The sequence below is a fragment of the Maylandia zebra genome, linkage group LG4 (genome assembly GCF_041146795.1).
Source record: "Maylandia zebra isolate NMK-2024a linkage group LG4, Mzebra_GT3a, whole genome shotgun sequence".
NCBI classification, from domain to species: domain Eukaryota; kingdom Metazoa; phylum Chordata; class Actinopteri; order Cichliformes; family Cichlidae; genus Maylandia; species Maylandia zebra.
In genome coordinates, this window is record NC_135170.1 from 28,948,654 (window position 1) to 28,962,027 (window position 13,374).

Sequence of the window (13,374 nt, forward strand, 5' to 3'; positions counted from 1 at the left end):
TGATAATGTTGTCTTGTTTGTCAGTTTATAAGTTTATTTGTGTTCCTTCACCTACCGTGACCAGAGGGTTGAATTATAACTAAAGGTAAATAATGAAGCGCTCTTGTGTTATTAAACTCTCGATGACGTCGGCACTGCCGGTAATTCAGATGACTTCTAGGCTGGCTGTTCCGTGAAAATGTTTGTGCTCCCTCCGGTGCTACCCAGCGTAAACGTCTACTCTATGGCTTACCCGGGGGAGGGTGTTCACAGAAGAACAGCTCAGTTGCGACAGCGATACAGCGGACCTCCTCAACCAACCTCAAGCTAGTGTCCCGCCTCCTTTGCTTATAAGCTGCATTGTGATTGGTGACAGCAGAGTTGAAGACCACTATTGGCGGCTGGAAATGTCAGTAAAATAGTTTAAGGAGTTTGGCTGGCTGGAAAGTCTGCAATGTAGGGGATGGGTTGACTGAAAGATCCGTACTCGCGACGAAGAAGCGTTTCTCGTGTTGGGAAGAGAATATAAAGACTTACGGGGTTTTTTTCGAGCTCTTTCCCTCGTTTTTGTGGGTAAAATCTTTACGAAAGTTGCCACTGACCGTTATCGTCAGTGTGTTTTATGAGAAGGGTTACTGTTTTGGCGGAGAAACTTTCTAAATAAGTGGCATCGAGCCAGGTAAGCAAATATAAATCGACTTCTGCTTTTGGTGTAAATTTTATATTTTTAACGTAATGTTAATGCACGTCTACTTCTAATATCGATAACGCTGCTGGGGTAGACTTGCAGTACTTTATAGGTTCTTAGTTATTCACGTTGGAGAAACCCCCTCTGCTCACAGTGATATATAATTTATTAAAGTGGTAATAACGTTTTTAAGTGTGTTACAGTTCTGCTCGTTTCTTGTAAAATGTATATTACAGACGTAATATTTAAGAGTTTTTGTGTTTGTGTGCTCTGTTTTTCTCGTCTACTCTCTAACGCCTCGTTTAATAATGGGAGTACATCTGATATGCTTTAAAAAGGGAAGGTGGGCTTTAACGGGATGCCCCTTTGGACCGAGGAAAATTCAGTTCAGTTCTTTCTGTTTTCTTTAAGCTGTCACGCCCATCACCATGCCATCAGTTGGACAGCACACCCACTACCTAGCCTTATGATTCAAGGCTTGCATTCAATAAATTAGGCTTTAATTGGGGACAGTGAGTTAGCAGATTATTAACTTTTGACGAGTTTTGAATATGGACGCACATCATAATCAATCAGTATTTTTTTTTTATTTATTTTTGCCTAATAACACATGTAGTTGTACTATTGTTTTCATCCACTGCCAGTGAAGGTTGACATGCTTACTGTTTCTCGTTGTTGTCTCAAGGAAGTGCTTCCTGGAATATCATAGGTATGAGTTTTAATGAATGGCACTTTGCTTGGCACTGTTTGTGCCACTTACTTCCGAGCATAGGGCAGTGGACAAGCTGGGTAGACAGGTTTATTTATGATAACTAATTCTGAGTTGTGGATTTTAATTTGAGAGCTTTAGATTTAGTTTTAAAGCTCAGACATTGATAGAGGTGTGAAAAGAAAAGGAACACAAAATGTGTGAGACCTAAGCAAAATGTCTAAGTTATGCAACCAACAGATGAGTTGTTTAGACTTTATGGATTCCTTTCATCTGACATAAACAAGCTGCTTGTCTAAAGTTACTCTTGATTAAAAATAAAACACAACTATTTCTGTAACTGCACACGTATAATTCTGCAGAGATCTCACAGAAGGGCTTAGTAAATGTCAAAATAGTCCAGCCATTTCAGGAGAAACAGGATAAGTAGGTTACACAATAAACTTACAACTGTGCCTAAGGGTCATGGTTAACTTGAAATACTGTTTTATTGTTGTTGTTGTTGTTTATTGAGCTGATAAAGACTTGCCTATTCTTTGGTTTGATTCTCTCAGGGTTTTTACATGCCCAGAAATCTACACCATGGATGAATGCATCTTTTTCATATGATGTGGGAAGAGGAACATTGGTCATATGAAAAATGCAACATTTGTGGGACAGTTAATTATGTGCCTTCACTGCTTAAAATAGCAACACAATATTAGTGAGCGTTAGTGAGCATATTAGTGATTTTGTTTTTTGGGGGGTTTTACCGAAACTAGTGGCTTTCCTTGAACACTAATTTCAGTGAATGTTGGGAAATCCACTTTCTGTTGGTGTTTTAAAATGACGCTTTTGAGAAGGCACTCACCTCCATGTGTATGAATATGGAACCTATGTAGTGTTGATTTGAATAATGCTAATACCTTGACAGATGGAAATTCAGGTCCGTGTTTTAACCTGTTCAGACATGAACAGCATTATTTCGGTGCTATGCTTTGTCAGCAGGAGAAAATCTTTACATTTGGAAACAGAAAGTGAAGTTTTGTTTTTTGTCAAGTACATTTCTGTGTCAGCAGCTACCAAGCATGAAAGCTTTGTTAAACGTCTCTGCCTATATTTAAAGTCGAACTTTAGGTGTATTAGAGAACACAGTACACACATTCAGTGGAATGATGTTACTGCAACACTATCCAACATGTTATGTAAGGATTAAACAAAGGAAATGGCTTCCTTTTTGATTTATTGAATGTCTGGTTATTGTTAGTGTACAGTAGAAAATTCTTCAGGGAATGGTGTAACCTTTAGCTGAAAATGTGAGAAGGCTAGGAGAACCGCTCAAGTGGATCTGATGGAAAAGTTATAGTTACATAACCTAGATAAGAGTTATCTGATATCAGGTGATTGATTGAAAATAAATGAAACACTATTACTCAAATTGCAAAGTACAGAAAGCGCAGTGACATACCTTCGAGACAAAATTACCACCAAAGATCATTAACTCCTGTCTGCTCGGGGAGTTGACAGCTGTTCATGTTGGCCTAAATTTCTTGGTGGAGGCGTAGTGTTTCGGTGAACAGGAAGTGACTGTACTGAATAGGAAGCTTGTATGGGCCTGACATCGTTTTCAGAGAAAACTTGATATTTAGCTATTTCCCTACAGTTAATTTTTCCTGATTCTATCAGGAACTGTGGCAGTATGTATTATCAGTTTGTATTTTCATAGAATTTTTGGAGAATTTATGTTGTCTCACTCATATTTTTTATGTAGGCCAAAGGAGGTGAGTGTCAAGATGGCCCAGTGGAACCAGTTACAGCAGCTGGAGACCAGGTACCTGGAGCAACTCTACCACTTGTACAGTGACAGCTTCCCCATGGAGTTACGACAGTTTCTTGCGCCTTGGATTGAGAGTCAGGACTGGTAAGAAATAATTGTATTCTTTCACTTATTGTTGCATGTGTGTTGTTGCTGCCTGTGTTTGAGTAATTTCTGTAACTGTGAGACATCTGCTGCTGCCTATCTTGGCCAGGTCTCCCTTGAAAAAGAGGTTTTTAATCTCAATGGGATCTTCCTGGTTAAATAAAGGTTAATAAATAAATAAAAATTACATTTCTAGGCTCTGTTGTGAAATTACATTTTAATTCATGTAATTTTCTCTCCCTTTGGATTGGGAGATGGCCACTCATTATGATTTCCAAAATGTTTTTTGGCTTTAAAAATGTTTTTATTTATTCATTATCACCCTCTTCTTTCCTTATAACACCACCACAGGAATCGGGGCACTCTGATATAATGTGTCAGTATGCTTGTTAACCCGAGTACTCATTCTTGTGGCAAATGGGGATGAGTTTGACCTTAATGTATGAGGAAAAATTAGAAATGAGCACATACTGATCACTTTACCTGTCGTTTACAAGGGCTTACGCTGCCAATAAGGAGTCACATGCTACACTGGTGTTCCACAACCTCTTGGGAGAAATAGATCAGCAGTACAGCCGTTTCCTGCAGGAGAACAACGTGCTCTACCAGCATAACCTCCGCAGGATTAAACAGCATCTGCAGAGCAAGTACTTGGAGAAACCGATGGATATTGCTCGCATTGTTGCCCGCTGTTTGTGGGAAGAACAGAGGCTGCTGCAGACTGCCACCTCTGCTACACAGGTTCATACAGCAATATTGACCTAGCTTCAGACTTTATGGTGTATATAGTTAGTACAATGGCTCTACGTAGTATATCTTTTATTCTCTTGCAGGATGGCCAGGCAGCCCATCCCACTGGAACAGTAGTGACAGAGAAGCAGCAGATACTGGAGCACAATCTTCAAGACATCAGGAAGCGGGTCCAGGTTAGTTCTCATTAAAGAGTCACTTACTGCATATTTACGTAATTGGTCTTTCTTGGCATAAATGTATGTACATTATCACCCATTTCTCCACAGGATATGGAACAGAAGATGAAAATGCTTGAAAACTTGCAAGATGACTTTGATTTCAATTACAAGACCCTAAAAAGCCAAGGAGGTATAATTACCTTATTATGTTTTTGATGTAATTTTCTTAGCTGTGTTGCCTGTATTAACAGCTAAAAGTTAATTTAACGGTGACCTGTTCACCTTCTTCCCAGAGTTGTCCCAGGATCTAAATGGAAATAGCCAGGCAGCTGCAACGAGGCAGAAGATGGCCCAGCTCGAGCAGATGCTGAGCGCCCTGGATCAGCTCAGGAGGGTGGGTTTTTAAACTTTATTGATTTTAAGCATGTGTTATGTCAAGTGCTTTAGGTAACATCTATAAAACGAGGATATTCGAAACACATTATAATGCCTTATAAAGGGAAACCTTTGTATTTGTACATTTCAGGGCGTGCAAAAATGTATAAAGAGGCATTTTAGGAAGTAATTAGATCGAAATGAAACAACACCTCTGGACTTAAGCTGGCACACCCAGTTTAAGTTTGCTGGCTAGCACAAAAAGCAATAGATGTGGCATTGCATCTGTGAAACCAAATGTCCCTTAGTTGTGCATGCTGCACATATGTTGACCATTAAATTTTGCCAGACAGCAGTGTACTGAACAAGCAACTACTGCTAGTTACATTCATCAATGGTGAAAATAGAAATTTGGCTAAAAATTATAAATGCAAGATTGATAAATCAGAATCAGAATCAGAATACTTTATTGATCCCTGGGGGAAATTATTTTTTGTTACAGTGCTCCATTTTAAACCAACATTAAGACAAGACAGACAATACGCTAACTAAGAATAGTACAATATATACATATATATACATACATACATACATAAGTCACTTATAAATAAATAGTTGGAAACATCTAAATGTTTAGCTGAATGATGGTAAAGAATAATCTTGGTCTTAAACCTGAATATTAACACAGCCATTGTTTGAATCTTTAACAGTGGTACAAAGTTTGGACCACAGATGGATTATAACTCTTTATGTCAATGTTTAATGTGTGCTGTGTTTGCTTTGTTATAGCAAATTGTTACGGAGATGGGAGGCTTGTTGACTGCCATGGACTATGTACAGAAGAACCTGACAGATGAAGAACTGGCTGACTGGAAGAGGAGACAGCAGATTGCTTGTATTGGAGGCCCTCCAAACATCTGTCTCGATCGCCTTGAAACTTGGTAAACTTGGAAACTGGTGCAGAGATTAATCATTGACTGTCTATTATTAGATATGTTCACAGTAGGTTTCACATCATAAATTAATGATTCTGGCCAAGTGACTGTGGACTTTGGTCTCTGCTCTTCTTACTCCCTTCATATAGACAAGTGTCTGATTTGCAATTTGTATTATTACTTTAATCAGGATTACATCCTTGGCTGAGTCCCAGCTCCAAATTCGTCAGCAAATCAAGAAGCTGGAAGAGCTCCAACAGAAGGTGTCCTACAAAGGAGACCCCATCATTCAGCACCGGCCCGCACTTGAGGAGAAAATTGTGGACTTGTTCAGAAACCTAATGAAGAGGTACATTTGATGTTTATCTACTTAGATTTTTGTCTTAACTTGATCTGCATGGATTTAAGTTATTGACTTGTTTAAGGCTTCCCATAGTCTCTCACAGTTTTTATATTGTAAATGTGAAATTTCAGAAACATTTAAAATTACTACTTAGGGAACTTATACCTTTAACACTGCTCATCATGTATTGATGTGATGCTTTTGTGTCATAGTGCTTTTGTGGTTGAAAGACAGCCTTGCATGCCCATGCATCCGGACAGACCTCTGGTTATCAAAACAGGCGTGCAGTTCACAAATAAAGTCAGGTGAGAATCAGGATTACAACACCGGATTGTACATTTTTATACTTGGGATTATACATTTTATTGCAACATTTTTTGTGTCCTGTATAACGGGAAGTGGAACAGTCATTTTAATGAGTGGATGAATTTGTTCTGTCTTGTCTCTTTTCTCAAAATTTTAAAGGTTACTGGTAAAGTTTCCTGAGCTCAATTACCAGCTGAAAATTAAAGTTTGCATTGATAAGTGAGTTTATTTATATATTTTTACCATCCAACATTTCTGTTAAGTTTTGATCACTTGGATAGAAAGACAAAGCAAATGTACTGCTTTACTCATTGCATCTCTATTTTTCAGGGAATCTGGTGATGTGGCTGCAATTCGAGGGTAAGACTTTAAAAACAAACTTTCAAACCTCAGAGCTTTTAATGTGTAGTATTTTAGAAAAGGTTCTTACTTTGTGCTCTACTATGATTTTACTAGATCACGAAAGTTTAACATCCTCGGTACTAACACAAAAGTTATGAACATGGAGGAGTCCAACAATGGTAGCCTGTCAGCAGAGTTTAAACACTTGGTGAGTCAAACGTTTTACCGGTTGAAAGCTATGAAGTAATCTGATAAAGGCCTTCTGCGGAGCACTGACTTCCTGTTTGTTGCAGACCCTGCGAGAACAACGGTGTGGTAATGGTGGACGGACCAATAGCGACGTAAGTCCTATTTCTTGTTGGACTTGTGTAATGTAGTGAACAAACCGCTCGTTACAGAATCTTAACTGTATTTAGCATGTGAAAAATTCTGCTTTAACCTGTAATTAACAGGCCTCTTTATCTCGTATACATATAGTTTTATAAAGAGATTTAAGTAGGTTGTTTTTTGTTTTCTAGGCCTCTCTGATTGTCACTGAGGAACTGCATCTTATCACGTTTGAAACAGAGGTCTATCACCAGGGCCTGAAGATAGATCTGGAGGTGAGTACTGCCACTGTGTGTCATGAAATGGAGCATATTTCTGCTTTCGTTATTAACCCAAGCAACACTAATAATCCGCAAAATTCGAAACACTCCCGAAGCACAATGCAGTTTCGTTATATGACACCCAATACAAAGTTAGTCACCAGACAAGTTAGTCATTTATGAAGTCGTCCGCCTCCAGTCACCTTCATCAACACTGCTTCTACAGGGACTGATTCTGAAAACACAAAATTTCTTCTGTTTGCCCTTTTTTTGACCTGCCCACAGTTAATGGCAGGGTCACTGGCACTGAAGATTTACGCTGATGCAAATGGTGATTTGTTAGAGAATCATAATATTTGAATTTGCAGCTCCTTTAGTAATGCGTTAATCCTAATTTAAAATTAAATTAACTTTTAAGTCTATTTTTTTTTAATAGCTAATAAAATATATGACAAACAATATCATGTATAAATAACATTTGGATGATGGATGTTGTTTTTTTTGTTACACACACCATGTTTTTGCAGACCCATTCCCTGCCTGTGGTAGTTATATCAAACATCTGCCAGATGCCAAATGCCTGGGCTTCAATCCTGTGGTACAACATGCTCACTAACCACCCAAAGGTAAGACAGCACCCTCTGGTGGAAAGGGACTAAACTCTGCATGAGGTGGATCTTAACTCAATGGAGTTGAAGATCTGTTTGAGTAGAAAGTAGGAAATGTGTATGTTTTCATAACATTTTGCCTTGGTGGTTCTTTGCACAGAACGTGAACTTCTTCACCAAACCTCCAGTGGGGACATGGGACCAGGTGGCTGAGGTGTTGAGCTGGCAGTTCTCTTCCACCACCAAGAGAGGCCTGACCATTGAACAGCTCACCACATTGGCTGAGAAATTACTAGGTTTGATGACAAGCCCTAAAATATCAAAGTCTTTTTAGTTTTTCACGATTCTTTATGAATCTGATTTAATTCTTTAATTATCTATATAGGACCATGTGTCAACTACTCTGGATGCCAAATCACCTGGGCCAAGTTCTGCAAGGTACTACAACAAATGGCACTAAATTGTTCAGCGTTATTGTTAGTGATATTTTATTGTTTTGTATGAGTTTTTTTTTTCTTTCTTCCACTTCACAGGAAAACATGGCAGGCAAAGGCTTCTCCTTCTGGGTGTGGCTTGACAACATTATTGACCTGGTGAAAAAGTACATTCTTGCACTGTGGAATGAAGGGTGAGAGGTCATGCTTTGTTTACAGTCAAGCCTTTTACCTTCCTTTCATATTAGAAAATTTCTTGACATGGAAGAGACTTTCTTTTAGCCGTAAAGCCTGAACCATGAAATAATTGCCAGAAAATTCAAAATGTTTGATACTGGAGTGTATCATTTAACCTTATGACACATTTAAACAAAAATATTAATTATAAATTAGTGCATACATGTTTTAATTGGTATCTTTTTTTTAATATAGCTGGTGTTTTTGTGCAATTTATTTAGGTTTTTCTGACAAAAAGAAATCTGAAAAACTCATGTTTTAAATATTACAAACTTGGTGTTACAGGGTTAAGAGTATTTTCATTTCTTCATATGTCTACAGGTATATCATGGGTTTTATCAGTAAGGAGAGAGAGAGAGCTATTCTGAGTCCAAAACCTCCCGGTACCTTTCTGCTGCGCTTCAGCGAGAGCAGCAAGGAGGGGGGCATCACCTTTACATGGGTAGAGAAAGACATCAGTGGTGAGTATTTCAGAACTTCATGCTATTTTGATGATCTTTTTTTTTTTTCATGTGCTCTTTTTGTTGTGATGTTGAACTTTTTTGTGTTTATATAGGAAAGACCCAGATCCAGTCAGTGGAGCCTTACACCAAGCAGCAGCTCAACAGCATGTCGTTTGCTGACATCATCATGGGCTACAAGATTATGGATGCCACCAATATCCTGGTTTCACCTCTTGTCTACCTATATCCTGAGATTCCCAAAGAGGAAGCCTTTGGGAAATACTGCAGGCCAGAAGCAGCTCCTGAAGCCGAGATGGGAGGAGACTCAACGAGCAGTAAGTTACTGCCTTGTTCTTCATAGTCTTTATTTAGTTAAAAAGAAACTCAAACATATTGCTCAGTATGTTTATAACAGCATTGCAAGTGTTTTTTAGGTTTTTTTTTATTTGTTTTGTTTTTAATAGTACTCATTATTTTCTCCAATTTTTTTCCCTAACAGCTATTCAGCCTTATTTGAAGACAAAGTTCATCTGCGTTACCCCGTAAGTATCTTCCACTCCCTTCTTCCGTATCTCAGAATGATAATATTTACAGGATGGTCGCATGCCAAACAGTGGCCAACGCTTATATTAGTTCTTTGTACTTCCTGTTGATGTTTTCTTTTGTGAAGACTGAGTGTTCCTGATTAAGACACAGATTCAGACTGTTTCATGTGGCAAATGTTAATCAAATGTTCAGGAAAAAAAAAACATAGAGGTTTTAACTCTCAGTGTGAGAAGGAGGAAGGAGGAATCATAATGTTCAGGAAAAGGGTTGTGAACCCAGGTATTAGATTCTGTAGGGAACTGGCTTAGACTGACTTTGTACATGGGCCATCTGGCTGTGTATTCACTGAGCACATGTGAAAGTAATTTATTTTCATTTTCGACATGCGAATAGCCATGTCTCACACTTTCTGTACGCCATCATCTGACTCACTGGCCATTTCCAAATATTTAGTATGGATTTTTCTCTTATCATATATAGGGATGGGTACCAAAATATGGTATTAAATGGGCACCAGTGCTGAGCGTAAAGTATCAACAACCTGTAATGTTGTCAGTTCTTCTCTCTGGAGAGATTATCATGTGTTGTAGTCCCAAGCGAGAAGAGAGCTCTCTTCCTTGGAATCTATAAATGAAGGGCAGGGGAAGCCCCAGAACTGTGCACACACACCCACAGATAGAGTATTAGTGATGGGGGTGGGAAATGTAAGCATTCGTTTTCACTAGAAATGATATGGAAAGTGCTCATTACCGTAAGTACAAGAAAGCAGATATGCCAATACATCAGCAGCAAAGAGCTCACATATAGAGTTCATTATAACTCAGTATAGAATAATGGAGAAGTTGTAAAAAGGAACCACAACCCAGCTAACTGTGTAATCGTAGATTTGTTTATTAATATTAATCTCAAATGGTTAGGGTTTAGAGCATTCGCTTCAAAGAGGTGTTCACTGTACTGATAACAGTGGGGCAAAATCTAAACAATACCCATCCCTAATCACAACTGATGTTGCTGTTTATTAGACCATATTTAGACCTCAAAATATACATTAAAGTCTTAAGGATGAACGAAAGGAAGCACAAAGAAGCATTTTAAACTTCTAAATTTGTAATTCTACCAGTTAGCAGGGAAACAACATGAACGGAATTCCCATTTTAGAATTTTTGGTATTCACGATTAATATTTATTGACGATCATCAAATCTTTCCTGAATGTCTGAGATGAGCACAAATGAGAAAGGCAGAGGGGTTGGACGTTAGCTGCAGGTGAGTTTTATAGAGTGAGGTTGACTGACACGAGGGGAATGTAGAAACGGGTCATCCGCCTTGTATTAGTAGGTTTGATGGTGAGGTTTGCTCAGTGAGATCCTGACCTGTCTCCGTAGGTGTCCCTCCGTCTTCATGGACTTGCCGGACAGTGAACTGCTTGGGAACGGATTCCCAGGGTAGGCCACTCGGGGGGAGTTGGCATGTAGGGCTGTGTGTGCATTTTGTCACTTTGTGTGTTTGATGGGTAGTAATTTCACCTACATAATTCCTATTTTTGAGTCCAACATACAGACATTGTTCCTAGTTCTAATACAAAAGTAGCTCCCTGCCTTTCATTAGTCTTTCACTTATTTCACCCCATACTCTTGTTTCCTGCAGGCATTTCTTTATCATTCCTCATCCACATTATTTTGTGGGGCTTAAACGGTCCGAATTAGATGTCATAATAGTTTGAGTGACAAGTGATTCAAATAATATAAAAAGGTAAAACATTCAAAATCAGTTCCATGATAAAATGGACACGGCTGAAGTGAGTTTGGTGGGAGAAAAAAGACAAAAAGGGGACTTTGTTTTTTGTGAAGCCTTAACAAAAGACTCTGGCCTGTTCGATCCACTTGATCCTTAGTTGTCATTAACATCCGTTCAGTTTGCCTTCTGTTCAGTTGAGCACAGTACTGCCTGATTTAAAGCAAAAAAAAAATGCATTTAATGACCTATGCTGTTTATATACATTTAAAAACAAAATCCCTTGCCCTGCTCTTTTGCAGTGATTGTGTGCACAGGCAATGCTAAATCATCTGCCAGAGTGAGATGAGACAGGAGTGACTTATTTACTCAATAACCAATCTTTTGTTTATCAAAGCAGAATCACAGCTCCTTTTTTTAACTTCTGATAGCTGCATCACATTTCCTCATCACTTTTCTTACCACAGATAGTATTTCATATTTGATTTGTGTAGCCATCGCCAGGCATAGTACTTAATATTATGCTCTTTACTCTGTTTGTTTTTCACAGCACAAACTCTGGAAACACCAGTGACCTGTTCCCCATGTCACCCCGGACCCTTGACTCCCTGATGCACAACGAAGCAGAAGCTACTCCAGGGCATATGGGTGAGTCTACTTACATGTACTACAAACACACACATTTGTATTTGTACATTTCCAGGGCTTTACCTCCTCCCCCAAACACTTATTTATCTTTACAACCATGTGTCAGACCCTTTGAAAGGACTTGCCAAAATGTCTTTATGTTCAAAAGATGTTCTTACTATAAGACCTAATCGTTAAGCATAAATGTACTTCATTCGGCTGAAATATTAATTGCTTTATTCTTGTTTATTTATTTAATCTGCAGATTCACTCACTTTGGAAATGGATGTAGCATCGCCTATGTGAAAAGAGTCATCGAGTACTTCAGCCACTTCCTTCTTTGTTGGGTTTCATATTATGTTAGAGAATTTCTTGATTCATTTTTCTCTCCACACATAGTGTGCCTGTACAGTTTGTTTCTTTTTCTATGTAAAAAAATTTCTCACTTTCACACAATAGGGAAGGCAGTTGGTCTTGGAAGGTTTTCTTTTGAAACAGAATTGGCACTTACTCTTTTTTTTAATGGTTCTCCTTATAATTAATAGATCTTTTTTCTTTTTTTTTTCAAGTACATTAAACATTTAAGCACGAGTTATAGGTTGTTTACTTTTAGAAAAATTATGAATAATGTCTTCTTTTATTTGAATGACAAAATGTAATGAGAGTAATTGTTGTATAAGCTAGGCTTTTTCAGTGTCCCTGCCAAACACAGCATGGTGTCGTTGTTTCACCCTATCTTGATTGTATAAAACGGTTTCTCTTTCATTATGCTTTTTACACAAATTGGAATATTTCTTGTATTTGTTTCAGCCAATCGAGGTGTGTAAAGAGACAAGAAATTTCTGACAATTGTGAAATTATTTTCATGTAAAGTTTTTTTTTTTCTCCTTTAGCATTGTGAGAAGTTATGAAATGCAGTTTTTGTCAGCTCACGGTTTGAAATGTTTCGTTTTAATATTGTACAATTTAAGCCACATGTTTCTTTGTCTTGTAGTGAAGGCTCCTATTAATGGTGCCAGAAAGACTAGCACAAGCAGCAATCCCTCTGTAGACCTTCACAACATGATTTTGCTTTGTGTAACTGTGATATTTTGGTGTCAGACCACAGGGTGCAATGCGTGGTGGGGTCATTCAGTATTTGGCGTGGTATTTTTAGTGGAATAGACAACTCAAAACTGCACCTGTTATTGCCACAGTGTAAATCTGCTGTCAGTTTGGCAGTTTTATCAGCAAGAGTTACAGAACTAGAAAACGGCGTTGTGCTCAAAATGTAAATAAACCATTTTAATGAATTACTCCTCAGCCAGTAGTGTTGTTTGTGTTTGAAGGAGGAATGCCAGTAAAACAGCCTACGCTGATCTATAAATGAGTGTAAGTTGTCCACAGTTGCTTTATAGTTCATGGAAAGCTCCTTCATTTCATTAAAGCACCATCTTAATTGCATAAGACTAATTGAGGAAGCCAGTAACAATGGATGGTGTCATTACCCTATTTTTACTTTTATTTATGTTTTATATTGCGTGTGAACAATGCTTCAGACAGGTGTTTAATATCCTGGAGAAGTGCTGCAGGTATCTCTGTAGCTGATATTTTTATGCTTAACCTTCACCAACTCCTTTTTACACATCACACACCTGCCTGAACTAAAATAACACTTACACTTGAGAAGTC

At 38.2% G+C, this 13,374-nt stretch overlaps 1 protein-coding gene across 2 annotated transcripts; it reads left to right on the top strand.

Annotated features, from left to right (window-relative positions):
- The first annotated feature begins 424 nt into the window (after positions 1-424).
- stat3 (signal transducer and activator of transcription 3 (acute-phase response factor)) lies at positions 425-12,998 on the top strand. Of its 2 annotated transcripts, XM_004552288.3 has the most exons (24): positions 425-658; positions 3,127-3,276; positions 3,774-4,017; positions 4,110-4,202; positions 4,296-4,377; positions 4,481-4,581; positions 5,352-5,503; positions 5,688-5,846; positions 6,053-6,145; positions 6,306-6,365; positions 6,477-6,506; positions 6,603-6,696; positions 6,782-6,829; positions 7,007-7,090; positions 7,603-7,701; positions 7,844-7,979; positions 8,069-8,121; positions 8,217-8,311; positions 8,676-8,815; positions 8,911-9,132; positions 9,297-9,339; positions 10,728-10,787; positions 11,627-11,724; positions 11,969-12,998. In XM_004552288.3, exons 2-24 carry the CDS (start codon positions 3,149-3,151, stop codon positions 12,007-12,009), a joined length of 2,355 nt encoding a protein of 784 aa, XP_004552345.1. In that variant the 5' UTR covers positions 425-658; positions 3,127-3,148; the 3' UTR covers positions 12,010-12,998. The 2 variants fall into 2 exon arrangements, with proteins under 2 accessions (XP_004552345.1, XP_004552346.1); XM_004552289.3 differs by lacking the exon at positions 10,728-10,787.
- The last annotated feature ends 376 nt before the right edge of the window (positions 12,999-13,374 follow it).

Excerpts from the sequence above, each read along its gene's own strand:
- stat3 (XM_004552288.3), top strand. The coding sequence starts at position 3,149 with ATGGCCCAGTGGAACCAGTTACAGCAGCTGGAGACCAGGTACCTGGAG. Across the intron at positions 3,277-3,773 it reads TGGATTGAGAGTCAGGACTG|GGCTTACGCTGCCAATAAGG; the intron begins GTAAGAAATAAT and ends GTCGTTTACAAG. Across the intron at positions 7,702-7,843 it reads TGCTCACTAACCACCCAAAG|AACGTGAACTTCTTCACCAA; the intron begins GTAAGACAGCAC and ends TTCTTTGCACAG.